The sequence below is a fragment of the Bombina bombina genome, chromosome 4 (genome assembly GCF_027579735.1).
Source record: "Bombina bombina isolate aBomBom1 chromosome 4, aBomBom1.pri, whole genome shotgun sequence".
Classification (NCBI taxonomy): Eukaryota; Metazoa; Chordata; class Amphibia; order Anura; family Bombinatoridae; genus Bombina; species Bombina bombina.
In genome coordinates, this window is record NC_069502.1 from 732,835,639 (window position 1) to 732,858,363 (window position 22,725).

The following is a 22,725-nucleotide window of genomic DNA, read 5'->3' on the forward strand; positions in this document are numbered from 1 at the left end:
CAGAAAGATTGCGAGTTCCTATATGACTTCTCCATTGTCCACTCATTACCAGTGTCTTTTGGAATCTACTAAATTTATTAAAAACAAATCTCTCAGTGCTTGGGTGGAGGACTGGAGGTCTAAGTTTCACCCAAGATGATGGAGGAATGCCATCCTTTATACTAAAGCAACTATTCATTGCATCACCCTCTATGAGCTATTTTAGAAGCTACTAACTAGATGGCACCTTGCTGCTTTAAAACTCCACATATTTTACCCCACATCCTCCCCACTATGTTGGAGGGGATGCAACCAAATTGTTCATCATATATGAAAAACTTGCCCAATCATTCAACCGTTTTGGGCCAGGCTCGCAAACCTGTGTCAGTTACTTAATCCACTTGAGAGTCTGCCCCCTGAGATAGCCATCTTACATTTAAATCTCCACAAGTTGGCTGAACACAACAGATGCCTTTTGATATTTATTCTGATGGCCACTAAGTTAAAGTACCGCATTGGAAAGGCATAGTAGATTTGGTAAATTACTTTAAAATTATGGAAGAATATGTCTATAGATCCAACCTCCAGATTGAATTACGCTGCAACATCTGGGAGCCTTGGGATTTGCTGAGGGATAAGCCCCTATTAGCTGCTTCCTGATTGTTCGAATGGGTGGATGTAAAGGTTTGACCTCCGAAATAATTACCCTTTTTTTTCCCTCTCCTTCCTCTTATTGAACTACCTAAGATGTATTTTTGGGCTGAAATATAGATAAACAAAGTTAATAAGAATTCTTTCAATTTTTAGATTCCGTTTCGCAATGCCAATACAGCTCTACAATATTAAAGGAGATTTAACTCAGTGTTCCCTGTATTTACAGTGACTGTAACAATAGCACTCTATTTACTGTCTCCTTGTATCATGTTTATACTTCTTTTCTATTTTTGTATTATCAGCATTGTATTGAGAAATATATAGGATATTTCCTTCCTTGTTTCTATTACCAAAGGTGTCTCTGTGTTGTAAGGAAATTAAATGTCTTTATATTATTTATATTAACTGTAAATACCTTCAATTATTATATTTAGTCAAGTTATTCTGTGAAGTTTGTCTTTACTGATAGGAGTCACATATTTTGTACGCAGACCTTGTTTTCATGTCATGCTTTGAACCTTAATAAAAATTAAAGGGGCGGTAAAGTCAAAATGAAACTTTCATGACTCAGAGCATATAATTTTAAACAACTTTCCAGTTTACTTCTATTATCTAATTTGCTTCATTCTCTTGGTATCATTTGTTGAAAACCATACCTAGGTAGTCTCAGGAGAAGAAATGAACTACTGGGAGCTAGTTGCTGATTGTTGGCTGCATGCATATATATATATATATATATATATATATATATATGCCACTTGTCAATGGCTAACCTGATTTGTTTAGCTAGCTCCCAGTAGTACATTGGTGCTTGTCACGAAAACCTCAGGATTTAGCTAAGAAGGGGTTAATTCTATGTAGCTTGAACTCAAAACAGTTATTTGTTTTTCAAGAAGAATTGTGACTTGTGTTTTCTTTGAAGTGCCAGGAGCCTCCTAAATAGCTCCACCAAATGTTATTGTGTGCATTGAGTCATAAAGCCACTCAAGCTCTTAGTTTCAGAAATACACAGGATAGAGTTTATGGCTTAGGCTGTCAGTAGAATGCATGATGCAAAACAGGACCTCAGTCACAAAAAAACTAACCAGGTCACTGAAAGGACATTGGTATATTATGTACATATGTGTGTGTGAAACTGTTATGACATTAAATGAAGAGAAATCTGTCATATCTGGTGTCCAATTGATTCTCCCAATGAAACTAGGAGATTCCTGATAGGTATATATGGAAGTGGAGTTACCTAGCAGAAATTATAATGGATTGTATAATTTCAGGCAAGAACTTAGTCTATTGAAGGTCATAAAGACAGGGGGGTTTCTTAGCCCGCCCAGGAGGGTGTGGTCAGGCAACCTGATCTATGGAAAAGAGGTATTAGACTCTTTTTCAGCTATAAGATTGTCATTCTTACAAGGGGAGCTGTTCTACAAGAGTAAGAATCCATCGCTTCATGCCAGCCCCTGGCACAGATCTTGAAAACTAGGAAAGTATTCAATTCTGTTTTTCTCCTTTTTATTTTAAAACACTGTTTGCGTGTGTAATTTTATTTGTAACAACTTTTTATTAATAATGCATTGTGCATAATATTTTTGGCATAATAAATAATTCCTTTATTATGTTTGGCCTTTGTCTAATAATTGAACCACGTTACTGAAAGAGACTGGAATATCAGAACTGTATAATTTAGGTTATTTTCTGCTAAATTGTATTTAGAGAGTTAATGTGTAAAGTCTGGGTTTTTTCTTAGGATTTTCCCTTTGATAAATTTTAAGTTGTGGCAGTATTGGAGCTATAGGATTGTTGGTTTAGTGTGGGTGGCATTAAAAGGGAGTTTTGGGCATTTCTCTTATGTCTAGTACAGACTAGGGAGTGTGGTTAACCCTTGCACCCACTAAACTGAATCACAAGCTTGCCTGGTGTGGCTAGATTGTTACCTATTGGTGACAGTAAAAGGGGGCTGATAACCCTTTCTGTGCCAAATAAGTGACTGGCGCAGGGTTGGATAACCTTGATTCGTCACAGTGCTCCTTTAACAAAGGATACAAAGAGAATGAAGCAAATTTGATTATAAAAGTAAACTGTAAATGTTGTTTTATTTTATGCTCTACCTGAATCATTAAAGAAATATATTGGGTTTCATGTCCCTTTAAAAAGAAAATATATTAGATGGTGAGCTTCTCACAAAACTCTGACTAGCTGTACTGTAATTTTTCTATTAAAATAATACTAATCATCAATATAAATCTGAAGCTGGGACACAATTTTGGACTCTGTTATCACATTAATGTAGTAAAAAACAGTGGCGTCACTAGGGGGGTGCGGGCCGCACCTGGGTGACACCCTCCAGGGGGTGACACAATTTTTTTTTTTTTTTTTTTTTATTTTATTTTATTTTAAGGAAATTCAAAGAAATACAATGTTGAGATGCATAGATTATTTTATTAGAGGGTCTGGCATTTGTGAACATTAGTGGGACTGGGGAAGTTGTAGACACACAATTTTTTTGCCCCTTGAGCCAGTGCTGCAATTTCAACAAATAGTTTTCCCAGCTGCTATTGCTTGTTTGTACTTTGCTCCTCCCCTGCCCAATTTCACTATGAATGTTGTGGGCGTGCCGTGGGGCTTGCAAAGTTGCGCTGCTAGCCTAAACCTGCCTGTCTATCTGTGCTCACTGCTCAGTGACATACGGCCCAGGGCTGTGCACTGACAGACTTGGAACAGGGTTAGAGAGCAGAATTTTCATAGTTTGCGCGCCTAAACCTTTTCTTCAGTGATTTATTTTAGAGTGCTCTGTTTATCTTTCATTTGATGCTCTGCTGAGCCAGGGAGCAGCTCTAGGCATGAGCTTTATAATTAATGCAGTGCAGTTTACATATTTTGTATGTGTGTCTGAGTTTTTGTGTGTGTGTGTCTCAGTGTTTTTGTGTGTGTCTCAGTGTTTTTGTGTGTGTTTTTGTGTGTGTGTTTGAGTGTGTTTCCGAGTGTTTGTGTGTGCATCTGAGTATGTATTTAAGTGTGTCTGAGTGTTTGTATGTGTGTGTGCCTGTGTTTTTGTGTGTGTCTACTTTCTGGGGGGGGGGTGACACCAACCCTAGTGACGCCACTGGTAAAAAATATTTGGATTTCCAAAAGTGGTTAAAAGCGGTGAAATTATTTGAATTACCTTCAACATACTTCGATAGTTATTTGTAGTTATTGTATTTGATAGTGATTATTTTAATGAAAGTTCTGCAACAGTTTGTCTTGATAATATTAAATATTTAGAATTATTACCAACTGCAGCGTTACCACTGTTTATCATTTATTTTTGGTAGAAATATTTATAGATAACCATTCCCTTTCTATTGTAAAGCTTGACACTTAAAAAGGAATAGCGTACTGTAAAATTGGTTTCTTCTTAAAGGGACAGTCAACACCCGACAAAACATGATCCCATATTATTGAACCCCAAACTAACATCCGCCTGCACTGCATCCATTCTGTATTACCTATTTTCTTGTCATCCTATTCATTCACAATATATGCGTTATTCATCTCTAAATATGGCCGCCTAACTCCTCCCCCTCATCCCTATGCCATTTCAAGCTCGTTCATGTAGGTATGATGACGCTCATCATACGTCATCGCGCATGCGCATTTTTTAACAACTGACATGAAATGCCTTGGCCATGGAGCAGTGGGCCAATTTGTTTGTTCAAAGTACTAATGCATATCAAATGTCTTTCCTATACAATTGCACTTGCGCAAAAGTCCGTGAACGAGTTTTAAAACTCTGACCGAGGATTGGTTTGTGATTGGCGGATGATTTTAAAGAGAAGGTAGATACGTAACGGTGGGGGGAGATAGGCGGCCATATTTCGATCCGATCAACTCATGTATCGTGGAGGATTAGTAGGACAAGGAAATAGGTAACACCAAAGGGATGTGGTGCAGGCGGATGTTTGTTTGGGGTTAAAAAAATGGGATCATGTTTTGTTGGGTGTTGACTGTCCCTTTAATGGATTTACAATGATTTGTTATACCAGGTTAAAATTATGGGAAATTGCTCCATTTTGCATTCCCCCATAGAAGTCAATGGGGAAAAAAAAAACAACTAACACCAAGTCATAGTCTCCTTAGCGCAAACCCGAATTTTTCATATTCCAGTGTTCTTTACGTAACGGAATATGTTCTAATTTTTCACATATAAATATTTCTACATATATATGATGTTTTTTAAACAAATATATATTTCTACCTATATATTTAGATGTTTATACATGTATAGATATATACAGATATATAGGAATATATATTTATTAATTCATAGAACATATTCTGCTGTGTACAGAACATAGGAATGTGAAATACTTACAGTAAAAACAGTTAAAGGGACACAGAACCCACATTTTTTCTTTTGTGATTCAGATAGAGCATGCAATTTTAAGCAACTTTCTAATTTACTCCTATTATCAATTTTTCTTCGCTCTCTTGCTATCTTTATTTGAAAAAGAAAGCATCTAAGCTTTTTTATTAGTTCAGAATTCTGGACAGCACTTTTTTATTGGTGGTTTAATTTATCCACCAATCAGCAAGAACAACCCAGGTTATTCACCAAAAATGGGCCGGCACCTAAACTTACATTCTTGCATTTCAAATAAAGATACCAAAATGAAGAAAGTTTGATAATAGAAGTAAATTAGAAAGTTGCTTAAAATTTCATGCTCTATCTAAATCACGAAAGAAAAAATTTGGGTTCAGTGTCCCTTTAAAACCTTTATTAAATATAAATATCTTTTTACATGTTTTCACTTCTACTTAATGGCAAAAGGCTCTAATGCACTTATATGTACACATTTATATAATTATGTGTTTATTTGTGTGTATATGTCTGTAAATACATGTACACACATATATAGACATATATATATACATATATACACACACACATACATACATACACACACACATACATACAAATACATCTTTAGACATGAATCTGTATGTATCTAAGTGTTAAAGTCCTTTTGTAACTTTTTTTTTTATAACACCCGAGATCTTTGAGCCCTTATAACTTTTGTGTGCAATATTTTTTTTAAATAATTTTTACTGGACACTCATATTATGTAACTGCACTTGAAATGCATTTTTGAAGTGTTTTGTGAAACTTTTTTGTTTCGCGAAACAGTTAATCACAGCTCTGAAATTGGGGTAAGAATTCTTGCGTAAATCATGATTGCGCTAGCGAAATCGTGATTTCGCTCAATTTGTAATATCAGCACAACTGAAAGGGGGAGGAAACGCTCACGAAAACCCTCGCAAAATCGTTTGCGTGCCACTTGTAATCTAGCTCTAAATATATTGCATACAATATAAACTACCAGCAAAACGATTCCTTCAAAGGTCAATTGGTGAAATAATGAACACTTAATAAAGGGTAAATGCATTTTTGTACTTGTTTAGAGGTATCTTCATGGAGGCAGGTCGTCCACGGTTTGCAGTTCCTGATTCTGAAGTCTCATTGTCCTTGTAACCGAGGTAACCTGGCGGAGAGGACTTTGCATCATCCCAGTCGTCATCCCAATCGTCATCCTCGCCTGCTGATTAAGGAATAAGTTGAAAAAAAACTTGAAATCAGGCAAACTCAGGTAATGGTCTAAACTAAGGAAACATACAAACAACAAAGATACATGGAAATTTTATTAAATTTTAATTTTTTACCAAGGATTTGACTTATCCTCCTATGCTTGGATTTCCCTCCATGCCCTCTTTTGTGTATCCATCAAAGCGATTCCGGACTCAGACTTTCCAATGATCAATCATGGGTAATATGCATTTAATATTGTACCTAAAATTATGCTTTAATAATACATTTACACATGTGGACCACAGCATTTATTTATTGAAATATTAAATATTTGTACTAATGAAAGCAGAAAATTATATGAGATAATCTTCATATTTAAATTACTTGTACAATTTATTGGATATTTATTAGGTTTATGTCTTGGTATGTCTTTGTGTATTCTAGTAATCCTCTTATACTGAAATTACATATTAATCTGAAGATTACTTGATTTGAACTAGATTGCATGTACGCTATATCTCAGCAATCCTAAAATAAAATGCCTGTGAAAAACCAGCTGGACTGTGACATAATAGGTCATGTGACATGAACGGCCAGAAAGAGGATATGTTTTTTAGTGAAACGTCATCACCCGGAAGAAGCTCCTTGCTGCAATTGTAATCAGAGCGAAACGCGCAAGAGGACGCATAGCTGTGCAGCAGCTCATCCGTGGGATCCTCCTACCACCCGCTGTATTCTATCGACCTTGGGCAAGTGAAGTGAGCCTTTAACTATTCTCCTTAGCCGAAGAAAAGGTAAACCTTTAAGACCGGAGGAGTTAGCTGTTGTGCTGACGTCGGTCTGACCAGTGGAGTCGGCAAGAGCTGACAGAGGTCCACATTGTTTGTACCTTGCTAGTGTCTTTAAGGAACTTCACAATTGGTCTATATTGACCTTTTATACTGAGCATTACCTGTCTGCTTGGGGCGCTTTTGCTTACAGCTTTTGTGAACATTTAACATCTAACATCCAGCCTTTGCATCTAAATCTTCATCTATGCAGAACTGTTCACTGCTTATTGCATACTAACTTTCCATGCTGAATTGCTGATTTGCCTAATTACTTATGGTGCACCATATGGACTTTACCAGCCGACTAGCTTTGATCTCTGTTTTATGTGAGGGGCCCATGTTTTGTATAAGTTTGATTGTCGGTCTGTCTTCATGTGTTTGACCATACTTTTGCATGTATTAATGTTGGTATTTTTTATATATATTTATGATCATTTAAAATTGTAAATTTTTGCATATTACCCCACTGTCTCTGTTTCTATAAACTTTTTTAGATAGTGAGTGTGCTTTATCCCTGGGCTTTTGGATATACTTTATTTTGGAATATTCACTTTTCTCCTATATTTTTATGCATATACTGTTTCCAGGCTGCACCTCCTTTGTATAAATATACATTATTATAGCTGAGCTAGCTACCTTCTTTATCCGTTTTGTTTATAGACATTTTATTAAAGGTAAATAGATAAAACTTACAATAACAGTATTAACAAGAGTGGACCAATCTTAGACGTAATTAAACAAATTTTGTCTCTTGATATTACAAGAACGAAAAGCATTTTCAGTTTAAAAGGACATTCTAAAACACAAATTACATGGTCTGTGTATGTAACCATTGCAAAGGAAGGGGCTTAAACAGATAGGTAAAGTCCAACAGAACATGGCTGATGACTGGCAGGTCATGCAACCGCCACTTCTGATTGGTTAACATGTAGTTTCCTGCTTGGAAATTGCAATGTTAACAGCTTCTGAGCAGGACTTTTCATAGATAAAGCATGAGGGGCTGCATTAAAATTCATGTTTAATAACACTCAACCTGATGGAGTCCTAAAACCTCCAGAGGACACTGAATGAATAACGGGAGGGAACAAAAAGGAAGATGCGGGCCCTATTCTGAGGGCACCACAGCCTGCAAAACTCTTCTCCCGAAAGCTGCTTCAAAAAAACATCAAACTTGTAACATTTTGAAAAAGTATGTAAGGAGGACAAGGTAGCCGCCTTACAAATCTGATCTATAGAGGCCTCGTTCTTAAAGGCCCAAGAGGAAGCCACTGCTCTAGTGGAATGAGCCGTTATCCTCTCAGGAGGACAATGTCCCGCTGAAATCTGTACCCTTAGGGAACTAGCAGAAAGTCCCTTCTCCAGCCCATCCTGGAGAAAAGATAAGATCCTGGCAACCTTAACTTTGTGCCAAGAAAAACCACGCCCTTCACACCAGAATAAGTAGGTCCTCCACACCTGTTGTTAGGTACGCCGAGTAACTGGTTTACAAGCTTGAATAAGAGTATCAATGACACTCTCAGAGAAACCTCTCTTGGCTAAGACTAAGTGTTCAATCTCCACGCAGTCAGCCTCAGAGAATCTAGATTTTGATGAACAAATGGACCCTGTATCAGCAGGTCTCTGCGACAAGGTAACTTCTGAGGAGGAGATGAGGACATCCCCATAAGATCCGTGAACTGCTAGTGCATCTATTAGATCCGCTTAGGGATCACTCGACCTCGACCTGTACCTGGGTAGCTTGGTATTGAGACGGGACGCCATGAGATCTATCTCTGGCGTCCCCCACTTGCTGCATATCTCTGCAAACACTTCGGGATGGAGAGACCATTCCCCTGGATGGAAGGATTGCCTGCTGAGACTATCCGCCTCCCAGTTGTCCACACCTGGAATGTGGATCACTGACAGCGAACAGCTGTGGGCCTCCACCCACTCCAGAATCTGAGATACTTCCTTCATCGCTAAGGAACTTTTCGTTACCCCTAAAGGTTGATGTAAGCCACCAGGATTATATTGTCTGATTGGAATCTGATAAACTGGGACGAACCCAGAAGTGGCCAAGCCTTCAAGGACTTAAAAATTGCCCGTAGTTCCAAAATATTGATTGGGAGGGAGGACTCCTCCTGAGTCCACAACCCCTGTGACTTTCCTGGGACCCCAAACAGCTCCCCATCCGGATAGGCTTGCATCCGTAGTCACAATCTCCCAGGATGGTCATAAGAAGCAATGATCTGGACAGAGCCACCAAGAGAGCGATTCTCTCAATCGGCTGTCTACAACAATCTGTTGAGACAGGTCTGAATGATCGCCGTTCCGCTGCCTCAGCATGCACAGTTGTAAAGGTCTAAGATGGAACGATGTCCATGCAGGACACCATGAGACCAATCACCTCCATACACTGAGCCACAGAGGGACTTAAGGCGTTTTGGAGGGCAAGACATGCTGAAGTTAGCTTGCACCATCTCTGGTCTGTTAGAAATATCCTCATGGATATGGAGTCTATTATAGTACCCAGGAATTCCACCCTGGTACTTGGGATAAGATAACTCTTTCCAAGTTTATCTTCCATCCATGTGATCGAAGAAGACTGAGAAGGGACTCCGAGAATTCTTCCGCAAGACAAAAGGATGGTGCTTGCACCAGAATATCATCCAAGTATGGGGCTTCTGCAATACCCTGAGTTCTGGCAACGGCTAGCAGAGCCCCCAGAACCTTTGTAAAGATTCATGAAGCAGTAGCTAGGCCAAACGGAAGGGCAATGAACTGGAAGTGCTGGTCCAAGAATGCAAACCTCAGGAACTGAAAGTGTTACCTGTGGATTGGAAAATGAAGGTTAGCGTCCTTCAGATCTATAGTGGTCATAAACTGGCCTTCCTGAATTAAAAGGAAGGATTGGTATTATCGTTTCTATCTTGAAGGAAGGGATGCTGAGAAATTTGTCTAAGCACTTTAGGTCCAGAATTGGGCGGAAAGTTCCCTCCTTCTTTGGGACCACAAAAAGGTTTGAATAAAACCCCAAACCTCTTTCTTCGATAGGCACTGGGACAACAACACTTAAGGAGGATAGATCCCAAACGCACCCTAGAAAGGCATCCCTCTTTTCTGGTCTGGTAGACAGATTCGAGAGAAGGAATCTGCCCTTTGGCAGATGAGATTTGAAGCCTATATTGTATCCCTGAGATACCACCTCCAGGACCCACAGATCCTGTACGTCCTTGAACCAGGCATCTGAAAAAAGAGACAGTCTGCCCCCTACACGTAGCGATCCAGGATCGGGGGCCGCCCCTTCATGCCGATTTGTTTTCGGTGGGTTTCTTATTCTGCTTGGATTTATTCCAGGACTGAGCCAGCTTCCAAGTACTCTTGGGTTGCTTGGGCTTGGAGGAGGATTGTTGTCATTGGGATATGTCAGAACGAAAGGAACGAAAATTAGAAGATTGTCGTCCTTAGACTTGTTCTTCTTATCTTGCGGTAGAAAGGCACCCTTGCCTCCGGTAACCATAGAAATAATGGAGTCCAGGCCTGGACCAAATAAAATCTTTCCCTTGAAGGGAAGAGAGAGGAGTCTGGACTTAGAAATCATATCCGCAGACCAAGACTTCAACCAGAGCGCTCGGCGGGCTAGGACTACAAAGCCAGAGGCCTTTGCATTTATGCAAATAACTTGCATGTTCGCATCACATATAAAAGAATTAGCAATTCTCAGAGCTGTAATTCTGTCTTGAATATCCTCAAGGGGAGACTCCACCTCAATGAGTTCCGACGAAGAGTTGCACCAGTAGATAGCCGCTCAGGAAACAGCAGCAACTGCAGCCGTCGGTTGAAACAAAAATCCTGTATGTTGAAACATCTTTCTCAGAAAGGTTTTCATTTTCTTATCCATCGGCTCTCTGAACAAAGAACTATCCTCAAGAGGTATAGTAGTACGTTTAGCAAGCGTAGAGATAGCACCATCCACCTTAGGAATGGAGCCCCACAAATCCAGTTGAGAGTTCGGTACCGGGAACAACTTTTTAAAAGTAGACGAGGGGGAAAAGGAAGAACTAATTCTTTCCCATTCCTTCTTAATAATGTTCGCTATCTTAACCGGCACAGGAAATGTCAAAGGAACTTTCCTGTCTTCGTTAACTCTGTCTAATTTAGGTATCATAGGTTCTTCAGGCAGTGCGGCCTCTGGAACCTCTAACGTAGACAGAACCTCCTTTAATAAAAAACGCAAGTGCTCAATTTTAAATCTAAAGGACGGTTCCTCCGCAGCAGGAGGCTTAGACGCTAAGGACTCTGACCCAGAAAGTTCATCCTCTGAAGCTACAGAGGTTAACTCATCATTGGATAACTGAGACATAATAGCTAAATCCGGTAAATATTTAGATGACTCCGGGTCAGGAGAGCTATGTTTAACCTTTCTCTTACATTTGTTAGAGCGAGGTAATGCAGTGAGGGCCGCAGACTTTGCCGTTTGTAACTGCGCGGCAAAGTCTGCAGGAAGAAAGCCCACTCAGGATGGAGGATTAGATGTGCTACGGGGAACTGCATGTGGAGTGGATAATGTAGCAAGGGTAGTAATCTCACGAGTCCTAAGAGGTAGACGGCTCAGAGGGACTAAGAGCCTTAGCAGGCTTATCTCCCTTCTTAGACTTTATAACGGTGTTAACGCATGTGGAACATAATTGAGTGAGCAGGAAAACCACGGCCTCCTCACAATATAAACAGGTATGATTTAGTACAGAAGGAGTACCTTGTCAGAGTCTTATAGCTTATGTTATACCCACAGAAAGACACAAATAAAAACGTTTTCTATTATAGAAAACTGCACCTTTATACTCCCAATGGTTGGGGCACTCACCACCTCCTAGACCCAGACAGTTAACAGAGGAAACGCTCTCCTCAGGTTTAAGTCTCAGCCGGAATGGAGGAAATGAACATAGACCACACCCGGCTCCATGGAGTGCAAGACATTACTTCCTCTGTTATTACAAGTACAGCAAGTAATAGGAGCTGTGCAAAACTTTCAAAAACGAAAGTAAAACTTAAAAGTGAAACCTGTTTGTTCCAGCCAAAAACACACAGTCTATCAGCCCAGGAAAAAATCACACAAAGCAGCATGTAAATAATTAATACACTGATTAATTAACTCCAAACTGTTCAATAAACTCCCTTCAGAGGATATTAATCCTAGATCCTATCAAGGTATAAAGGAGCCACACTATGACCCTGTTATAGCGTTTTATGTGTAAAAATTGAAACAATCTTACCTCCAGCAACCATGCTGTGGAACAGAACACAGCCTCTCAAGTGTGACAGTCTTATAGCAGCGCTCCTGACATGGACTTGAGTGAGAGAAAGCAGGCAGTGAAACTCGTCAACACTGATTGCTTAGGAGCTGTTAGTAGTAGTCTGGATGGTTTCGCAGAAAAACTTTCCCTGCATCTCCAGACTCTAACTTTCATCAATACTCTCACTGAAAGGTTGACATGAATACTTAAAACTCCAGTCCTATCTCGAAAGACAGATACCCTTTTTCAGGACTTTCCAAATCTTCTGACACCTCCTAATGTGACGAAAGGCAAAGAATGAGTGGGGTAATGAGGAAGTGGGAGGGATGTTTAAGCCTTTGGCTGGGGTGTCTTTGCCTCCTCCTGGTGGCCAGGTGTTGTATTTCCCAACAGTAAGGAATGAAGCTGTGGACTCTCCATATCTTAGGAAGGAAATTAAATATTCTAACAACTGAAAATATGCAATTTTAGCATTAAAATGCTCCTTAAAGTGACAATTATCCAAGGTGCTAACTCAGTGCCAGTGTAATCATAGTTTTAGTTTCTACACGTAGGCATTAAATAAAACACTTACTGGTGTTCTTACATAAATGCAATTATAAAAAACTAGGCGATAAGCCTGCCCAGAGGGAAGTCTATTTTTTAAAAACTACAAACCCCAAAGCTAATATTAAAAAAAAAAAAAAAATTACAGAAAAAAATAAACAAAGCTATCCAAAATAAAAAATTTAAACCTTCAGTAGATTCTTTCACCATCCTGCCATTTTCGGAATCTGCATCCAGGTGGAATCTTTTGGCTGCGTGCGCAGCCAACATTCTTTTGGCTGCCTCGCACAGCCAACATTCCTTTGAGGATGCATGTGCAACTGGCGACGGCAATGGACGTGTTACAAATGCGATTATAGTAAAGATTTGTATTTGAAAAGAACGGTCAGTGCACTGTGTTTCAGCAGCATGTGGATGCTACTACTGCAACTATGAACAAAAAAAAAGCAAAGGGAAAAAAAGGGTGAACTGTAAAAAAACATATTTTGTCAACCACAGACAAATTAAAAAATGTTGTATTATTTTTAACCGCATACATGCTAATGATGAGAATGGGTCATCATGTAGTTCTCTCCCTGAGAGCGCATGATGACCCATTCTTGTCATGAAGGGGAATTGCAGATCCAATGCTGTGATTGGCAATTCCCTAGCACTGCAGGCCTAATCGGTGGTGGTAATAGTGGGCGGCACACCCAGAACTACATGCTGGTGAGGTCACTGCAAACGTGTGGTGACATCACAGAGGGGGCAAGTCCAAGAAATAACAGTAGGGTAAGGGAGATGGATGGGGCAGAGATTATTTAAACCCTTCATTCTCATCATCCTTATTAGCCACAGACCTAATACAAACATCGCAAAACAGTATCACGTACCTCCCAAACATCCCTGGAGGCCTTCTAGGACTGGTTGTGAGGGAAACTTATTTCTGGCAGCTGCAAGTATTTTGTAGGAGGAGTCATGACAAGGAGGTGGGATTACAGTGGTAGGGCACATGATGAGGAAAACTGGGGCACTGGCTTTACTTTGGAATGCCCGGAAGTTTAATGAGCCTCCAGAGCAGAGGAAACAAACAGGGCCGAGAAACTGTCCCAACAAGAACCAGCTAGGAAGACCTTTCTCCAGATCATCCTGGAGGAGAAAAGGTGAACCCTGGCAGGATATATATAGAGATATATATATATATATATATATATATATATTAGTTCCAGAACGAAACTAGCTCTTCCCGACAAAAAGGAAGGTCCTCCCCACCTAAGATAGTTGATGAGGAACCAACTACGTGCTGAAGTAGAGCACCGTAACCTCTCAGAAAAGAACCCTCTCTCGGCTAAGGCCAAACAATCTCTCGCAAACCGCCTCAGAAGAATGAGATTCGATTACACAAAAATGGGGCCCTGACCTAGCAGATCCCTGCGACAAGGTAAACCCCATTGAGACGAAGCCTCTAAACCGCAATCTTGTGGTTACAAACGGAGAAATCAGTCTCACTGATGCCTACTCCTGTAGGATCAAGCCGATATGGCAAGAGAAGAAAAAAAGCATCACTAAGGAGTCATTAGCTCTGCCTGAGGATCCCTGAACCACGACCCATTAATGGGCACCCTGGGATAGGCATGGACATCCTGAAATTCTCGAACGGCGTCCCCATTCAAAAACAAACATCCGAAAACCTTCGGATAGAGACCTCATCCCTAAATCCAGGAAATGATTGGAGGGAAACATCCATCCCTGAAGATCGCACTCAGATAGTGGATCGCTGACAACAAGCAGAAGTGGGCCTTTATTAGAGTCCATACACTGGAATGAACCCAGAAGACCAAAGACTCAGAGCAAAAATGCTTGGCCTAGGAAACATAAGAAAAGTCAGGAAGGAAACGAAACTGAACCACGGTCCCCCTACAGGATACACTCTCCAACCGACAGGTTAATGACTGAAATAAAAAACTGCCCCGGGAGAGCTAAAAGAAATGTCCCTCAGGACAGGGAGATCTGGACAGAACCCTGGAGAAAACGCGACAACCAAAGTCGTCAGTATGTAGTATCCCATATGACGAAACGTCTTTGTAAAAAGCATTTCTACACAAACAAGAGCTCTAAACAAAAAACTATCCTGAAACAGAATAGAAAAGATATTAGGCAAGTGCACAAAAGTTATAGCCAAGAAGGAATGTGCAAAAACAGGTCCTGCCTGTCATACGACACATTTTCCCCTACAGAGCTCGGAACCGCAATTCTGAAATACAATAAATATATATACAGGTGGCCCTCGTTTTACAACGGTTCAATTTACACAGTTTCAGAATAACAACCTTTTTTTCTAGCCATGTGACTGCTATTGAAAAGCATTGAGAAGCAGTGCATTTATTAAAATAGCCAGTAGGTGGAGCTGTCCGCTTGTGTTGCAGCAAAGCCAAGCAAGATGAAATTAATCAGTTTAACCAGACCTGAGCTATTGAGCAGATTTCAAAGGAACAAGATCTTCCTGTCTATAAATCAGTCCAGATTGGAATGCATAGAAAGAACTGTTTGCAGAAAAATGCAAGTAAAGTCTGTGTCGTGTGATGATTTTATTAGGTTTATAATGCTGTTTAGCAAATGTTTTTGTTCATTTAAATTAGTTTAATTATATATTCTTTGTTGTGTAATTATTTTATTAGATTTATAATACTGTTTAGCATTTAAAGTCTTCATTTCAAAGCTTTAAAAATAATGTTTTAGGTGTTACTTATGACCATTTTGAGAGGGGCCTGGAACCTAACTCCCTCACTTCCCATTGACTTACATTATAAACTGGGTTTCAATTTACAACGGTTTCGATTTACAACCATTCCTTCTGGAACCTAACCCTGGCGTAAACTGAGGGCTACCTTATATATATATACACACAGACAAGAAGGAAAGGGATCTCCATCCGACTCCCCTCATCTAATCAAGATCACTAAATGATTTAGAGGACTGAGATCCAACTAATGGATCAGTACTCGGGATCTCTAACATCTCCAAAACTTCTCTAAGAAGCAAGCGCAGGCGTGCCATTCTAAATCTGAATGCTAAATCCTCTTCAGTCGGAGGAATCAAATCAGCAGACTCCGACCCTGGAGGTCCTACCTCTTAGGACTCAGAGGGAACCGCATCTCCAGATGACTGATCTGATACAATCGTCAATTTACACAATGGTTCCTGGACAGAAGTGCATGGATTAGCCCTTCGCTCGCACGTAGCAGGAAGAGGCAAAATTGCTAAGAGATGGCCATGCGGAACCACGCAGTAATCTCTGGTGGAAAAAAGCTCCCTTCAGTCGAAGGAGTAGCGGCACTCTGGGAAACTGCATGTGTAGGAACAGAAGATTCTATGAAACACACCTCACGGGCTGAGGAATCCTCAGAGGCGGACGGCTCAGTGGTCTCTAACATCTCAAAATTGGTTGATGAGGACACCCTGTTGCGGCATACGGAACATAATTGAGAGGGCTGGACTACCCGGGCCTCCTTACAATATACACAGGTATCGAATTCTGTATTAGAGGGATCCCCCTCAAAATTATCAGAATCCTCCATAACTTGTCTAATATAAATTATAGAAAAAATAACTGGCACCTTATACCCCCAATGGCTGGGGCACTTAACACCTCCTATAACCCAAACAGCTAAAGAAACTCGCTCCTTGTCGCAGACAAACGATCAGGAATAGGAAATAGAGAAACGTGACCACTCCCAGTCACACGGTGAGTCATGCAGGACCGCCCCTGCTAAGGAAAAGCTCGCCAGTTTAATAAAACTGTGCAGCTCTCAAATATGATTAAGAAAATAAAGATAACCTGTACGTTCCGTATCAGCCTATGAGCCCAAACATCTTCTACACATAGAGCAGTCGAAAAACCACATATGATTAAAACCCCCCACTGTTCAATAATCCCCCTCAGGGGATAATAACCCTTGATTCCATAAAGATAAAAAGGAGTCCCACTGTGACCCTGTCTTCTATCGTTAACACATATATATACAAAATTAAACAATCTTACCAGGATCTATGCCGTGGAACAGAAAACCGGTCCTTCAAGTTTCACAGACTGTAGCGTTGCTTCTGACATAGACTTGAGTGAAGAAAAGCAGGCAGCGAAACTCGTCAACGCTGATTGCTTAGGAGCTGTTAATATGAGTCTGTATGGGTTCGCAGAAAGACTCTCCCTGCATCTCCAGACTCTAACTTTCATCAATGCTCTCACTGAGAGGCTGACAAGACTACTTAAAACTCCAGTCCTATCTCGAAGGGTAGATATCCATCCTAAGGAACTACTCCGAAATCTTCTGACACTTCTCTGCCAACCTCCTGTGACGAAAGGCAAAGAATGACTGGGGGGATGAGGGAAGTGGGGGAGGTATTTAAGCCTTTGGCTGGGGTGTCTTTGCCTCCTCCTGGTGGCCAGGTTCTGTATCAGGTAATGAATGCAGCTGTGGACTCTCCCAGTATTAAGAAGGAAAAATTAATAGGAGTAAATTAAAAGGTTTATTAAAATAGCATGCTCTATCTGAATCATTAAAGAAAAAAATGGGTTTAATACACTTATACAAGACAGCAGTAAATTTTACAAATGTGAATTGGACAATTTTCCAAAGTAATTTTGTAAAAGAACATATGGAATACTGCAGCTGATATCAGACACCAGTAGGCAAAACTATCATATGGACTGATGACATCAGATCCATAAATAATGCACTTTGAACTTTGCATGAAATCCAACTACTACACATAGACTAACTAATTTCAATCCACTGTAGCAATAAACATCTTTTACATAATTCAAAGGTCTGTATATCTGGTATTAACAAGGTGTGCTACGTAATGTATCATGGTTCATTAGTGAACTGTTAGCTCAATCTATTTAAATATGACACAGCAAATGCTTTTGTGTTCTCTTATGTTTTAAAAAACCCTCAGAATAATATTGTGGGTAAGAGTGTCAAACCCCCCCCCCCCCCCCCCCCGCATAATGGCTGTGTGCCCCCCAAACTGAGATTGACACTCATTAAAGAAATGTTTTTCAGCACTGGATTTATTTCCCTGAAATAATGATACTTCTTGTAACAACAAAACCATTCAGTGCAGAAGATCCCCTTTTTAATTGAATTAGTCAATAGTTTAATTATGTCATCCTTGTAGCTTATGATATATTGGTAACATTGCATATCCTTGTGTGTATTATCTACATATATATATACTAATTTTTATATATACAGTGTATGTGTATATATATATATATATATATATATACACATACACTAATTTTTAGATATACAGTGTATATATATATATATATACAAATTTTTATATATACAGTGTATATATATATATATATATATATATATATATATATATATATATATATATATATATATATATATATAAAATTAGTTTCACCTCTACATTTTCCACCTCTATATATGGTTCCTGCAGATACCTGTCATGTATATTGTAATTACTACATGCATAGAAAGACAAGCCCTTAAAGGGCCACTGTAAGTAAATATTTTCTATGCCTGTTACTAACTAACTACCCCAAATACGCTTTTTATCAATAGCATTTCATTAACAAATCTCTACCGTATATCAGAAATCTTGTCTGCAAATTTAATTGTTTTCCAAACCCACTTTGTGGGTATCCTTTGCTCTGTACCAATCCGTTTACAATACCTAGGTTTCAAAATGGCGCTTTAAACACAAAGTTATTGGTTTAAGTATTTTGAACACTCAGTGCTGAAAATAGTGGGCAGGATAACGTGACATCATCGGCGAATAAAAGATATAACTTTTAGAACGTTATGAAACTTTGTTTTGGAGAAAATATAGGTCAGTAGGTTTTAATTAATGTTTATTAACTTTAATATGTTAGTTGTTTAGCTTAAAAATTATAACAGAAAGTAATCCTTTAACCCCTTAATGACCACAGCACTTTTCCATTTTCTGTCCGTTTGGGACCAAGGCTATTTTTACATTTTTGTGGTGTTTGTGTTTAGCTGTAATTTTCCTCTTACTCATTTACTGTACCCACACATATTATATACCGTTTTTCTCGCCATTAAATGGACTTTCAAAATATACCATTATTTTCATCATATCTTATAATTTACTATAAAAAATATTATAAAATATGAGGAAAAAATGGAAAAAAACACACTTTTTCTAACTTTGACCCCCAAAATCTGTTACACATCTACAACCACCAAAAAACACCCATGCTAAATAGTTTCTAATTTTGTCCTGAGTTTAGAAATACCCAATGTTTACATGTTCTTTACTTTTTTTGCAAGTTATAGGGCTATAAGTACAAGTAGCACTTTGCCATTTCCAAACCACTTTTTTTCAAAATTAGCGCTAGTTACATTGGGACACTAATATCTTTCAGGAATCTCTGAATATCCATTGACATGTATATATTTTTTTTTAGAAGACATCCCAAAGTATTGATCTAGGCCCATTTTGGTATATTTCATGGCACCATTTCACCGCCGAATGCGATCAAATAAAAAAATTATTTTACTTTTTCACAAATTTTTTCACAAACTTTAGGTTTCTCACTGAAATTATTTACAAACAACTCATGAAATTATGGAATAAATGGTTGTAAATGCTTCTCTGGGATCCCCTTTGTTCATAAATAGCAGACATATATGGCTTTGGCTTTGCTTTTTGGTAATTAGAAGGCTGCTAAATGCCACTGCGCACCAACCGTGTATTATGCCCAGCAGTGAATGGGTTAATTAGGGAGCATGTAGGGAGCTTCTAGGGTTAATTTTAGCTCTAGTGTAGTGTAGTAGACAACCCCAAGTATTGATCTAGGCCCATTTTGGTATATTTCATGCCACCATTTCACCGCCAAAAGCAATCAAATAAAAAAAAATTGTTCACTTTTTCAAACTTTAGGTTTTTCACTAAAATTATTTACAAACAGCTTGTGCAATTATGGCACAAATGGTTTTAAATGCTTCTCTGGGATCCCCTTTGTTCATAAATAGCAGACATATATGGCTTTGGCGTTGCTTTTTGGTAATTATAAGGCCGCTAAATGCTGCTGCGCATCACATGTGTATTATGGCCAGCAGTGAAGGGGTTAATTAGGTAGTTTGTAGGGAGCTTGCAGGGTTAATTTTAGCTTTAGTGTAGAGATCAGACTCCCACCTGACACATCCCACCCCCTGATCCCTCCCAAACAGCACTCTTCCCTCCCCCACCCCACAATTGTCCCCGCCATCTTAAGTACTGGCAGAAAGTCTGCCAGTACTAAAATAAAAGGTATAAAAAAAAAAAAATAATAATTTTTTTGAAGCATATTTACATATGCTGCTATGTAGGGTCCCCCCTTAGCCCCCAACCTCCCTGATCCCCCCAAAATAGCTCCCTAACCCTCCCCCTCTGCCTTATTGGGGCCATCTTGGGTACTGGCAGCTGTCTGCCAGTACCCAGTTTGCAAATAAAAATGTTTTATTTTTTATGTTTTACTTTTTGTTTCTGTAGTGTAGCTTCCCCCCCACAGTCCAATACCCCACCAGCCAAACCGATCACCAAAAAAACCATATTAACCCCTTTGATCCCCACTTCTAACATAAACATTTTCTGTAGCGTAGTGGTTCCCACCCGCTCCCTCCCCGTGCACGCGCCCGCCCGGCCTCCCCGTGCACGCGTGCGCGTCCCCCCGGTCGTCCCCGCCCCCGATCCCGCCCCCCTCCGCATCACAAAGGCCATCGATGGCCGCCACCCACCTCCCATACCGGCTCCCACCCACCAACGAACGTAGCCGTTAATGTCCGGTGCAGAGAGGGCCACAGAGTGGCTCTCTCTGCACCGGATGGCTACAAATGGTTATTGCAGGATGCCTCGATATCGAGGCATCACTGCAATAACCGGAAAGCAGCTGGAAGCGAGCAGGATCGCTTCCAGCTGCTTTCCAAACCGAGGACGTGCAGGGTACGTTCTCAGGCATTAACTGCCTTTTTTTTGAGGACGTACCCTGCACGTCCTCGGTCATTAAGGGGTTAAGCTGTCAAAATTTATATAATTTGCAGAACAAACATTTTTAAGATTTTAAAAAATCTGTCCCATGAGAAAGACTTGAAATAATATATATGGTGAAGGGTAAACTATTTTTCTAGATACTGTAAAGGGTTACATTACCAAATTCTAGAGGTGGTTCTACAAAATTTCCAAATTTTGAAAGCACATTTCCATAAACAAATGTCCACTGCATACTCTTGCCACAATTATGTAAAGCTTACATTGTGCAGACTCTCCACTTATCTTATACAACGCTAGATCACATTCCAGTTGTAAATTTAACATTCTACAGTAACAAAAATAAATTGCCTTTAACTATATTAAGACATTTTTTATCCCTACGCATTAAGTTACATAGTTTAACAAAAAAATAAAATGTTTGCTTACCCGTTAAATTCAATTCTATCAAAGTGGTGAGAGTCCACTAGCCATTACACCTGAGATTCAACTTCTGCCCACTAGGAGGAGGCAAAGATACCCAACATTGCATAAGCTTTTAATCCCACTCCCCTCTAAGGCATCACAGTCTAATGTATAGCCGATAAAGGAGAAAAATAGAGAAGAAAGGAGAAAGCAGGGAAAATGAGGTGCATATTAAAACTGATGCTAATCAGAAAAATATAAAAGGGCGGTCTCGTGGACTCTTACCACCATGAAATAAATTAATTTATCAGGTGAACATATATGGTGGGGAGAGTCCATGAACCATTACACATGGGATCTAATACCCAAACTGTGTAGTCCATGAATAAATGGGTGGGATAAAAATTTTAGGGGACATTGTACTCTAGATTTTTCTTTGCATACATTTTTTGTAGATGATCCATTTATATAGCCAATCTGGGAGTGTTTTTGTAACAAATGTATAGTTTTGCTTATTTTTTTAAAAACATTGTGCTGATTTTCAGACTCCTAACCAAGCCACAAAATATCAGTTATAGACCCAGGTCTACAGACTCCTGCTGCTCTTGTTTGTGTAATCTGTCTTTTCATATGCAAGGAAGGGTAAGAGGGAGTGTCTGCTCTTCCTGATTTTCAATCCCCTTTAACTGGGTGCCCCAGCCTAACCTCATCAACAGTTCTAAACTGGGAGCTTCTAAGTAAGTTTTTAAAAGGTTTTATACTGGATTTGTAGTATCTGTGCATATGGTAGGGTCTATTACTTGCAGTTATATGAAAATTGGTGTACACTGTAACTTTAAGACAGACACCTGTTTACCAGCCAATAAGACTTTAGGACTTTTCTGTGAAAAATGATCCCTAAAGAAAAGTGCGTAAATAAGAACAAGTTCCTGCTGTTTAATCTATAGAAGCCTCATTTTAAAAAAGGCCACCAAAGTGGAACTAATCTAGTAGAAACAAACCTAAAATAGCTGGATGAAAACATCCTGCTTCCCATAAAGCTAAACGTAATGAGAACTTTATCCAGAAAGCTAAAGTAACAACTGTAGTCATCTGACATTTTTAAAATAATGTTATGAAGGATAAAAACAAATGAAATGCTCTTTAAAAATTTAAATAGTATAAAGAAAGTGAAGTACAATGTCCAGCTTTAAAAAAACTTACAAAAAAAAATTACAGAGGAAATACCTTGTCCTAATAGAAAATAAGCTAAGTAATCGCGCAAGAAAGATAAACAAACCAGACACTGTGCTGGTGAAAGATATTTCAAAAGAAACAATCACTTTAGAAATAAGCAGAATGTTTAAACCATTCATTCATTTATTAAAAAAATGAGTTGGAAAAACTCAAAACAAATAAAGGTTCTCAGGTAGAAAAAAAAAATCGCTTAACTATTATACTTTTTGAGGCCGATTTACTATGTCCCAAA

At 39.3% G+C, this 22,725-nt stretch overlaps 1 protein-coding gene across 1 annotated transcript in view; it reads right to left on the bottom strand.

Annotated features, from left to right (window-relative positions):
- SNX9 (sorting nexin 9) overlaps nucleotides 1–22,725 on the bottom strand; it is a 470,387-nt gene that overhangs the window by 198,785 nt on the left and 248,877 nt on the right. Inside the window, 1 exon segment of the mRNA XM_053710947.1 lies at nucleotides 6,065–6,209. Within this exon segment, the coding sequence (XP_053566922.1) occupies nucleotides 6,065–6,209 (145 nt within the window).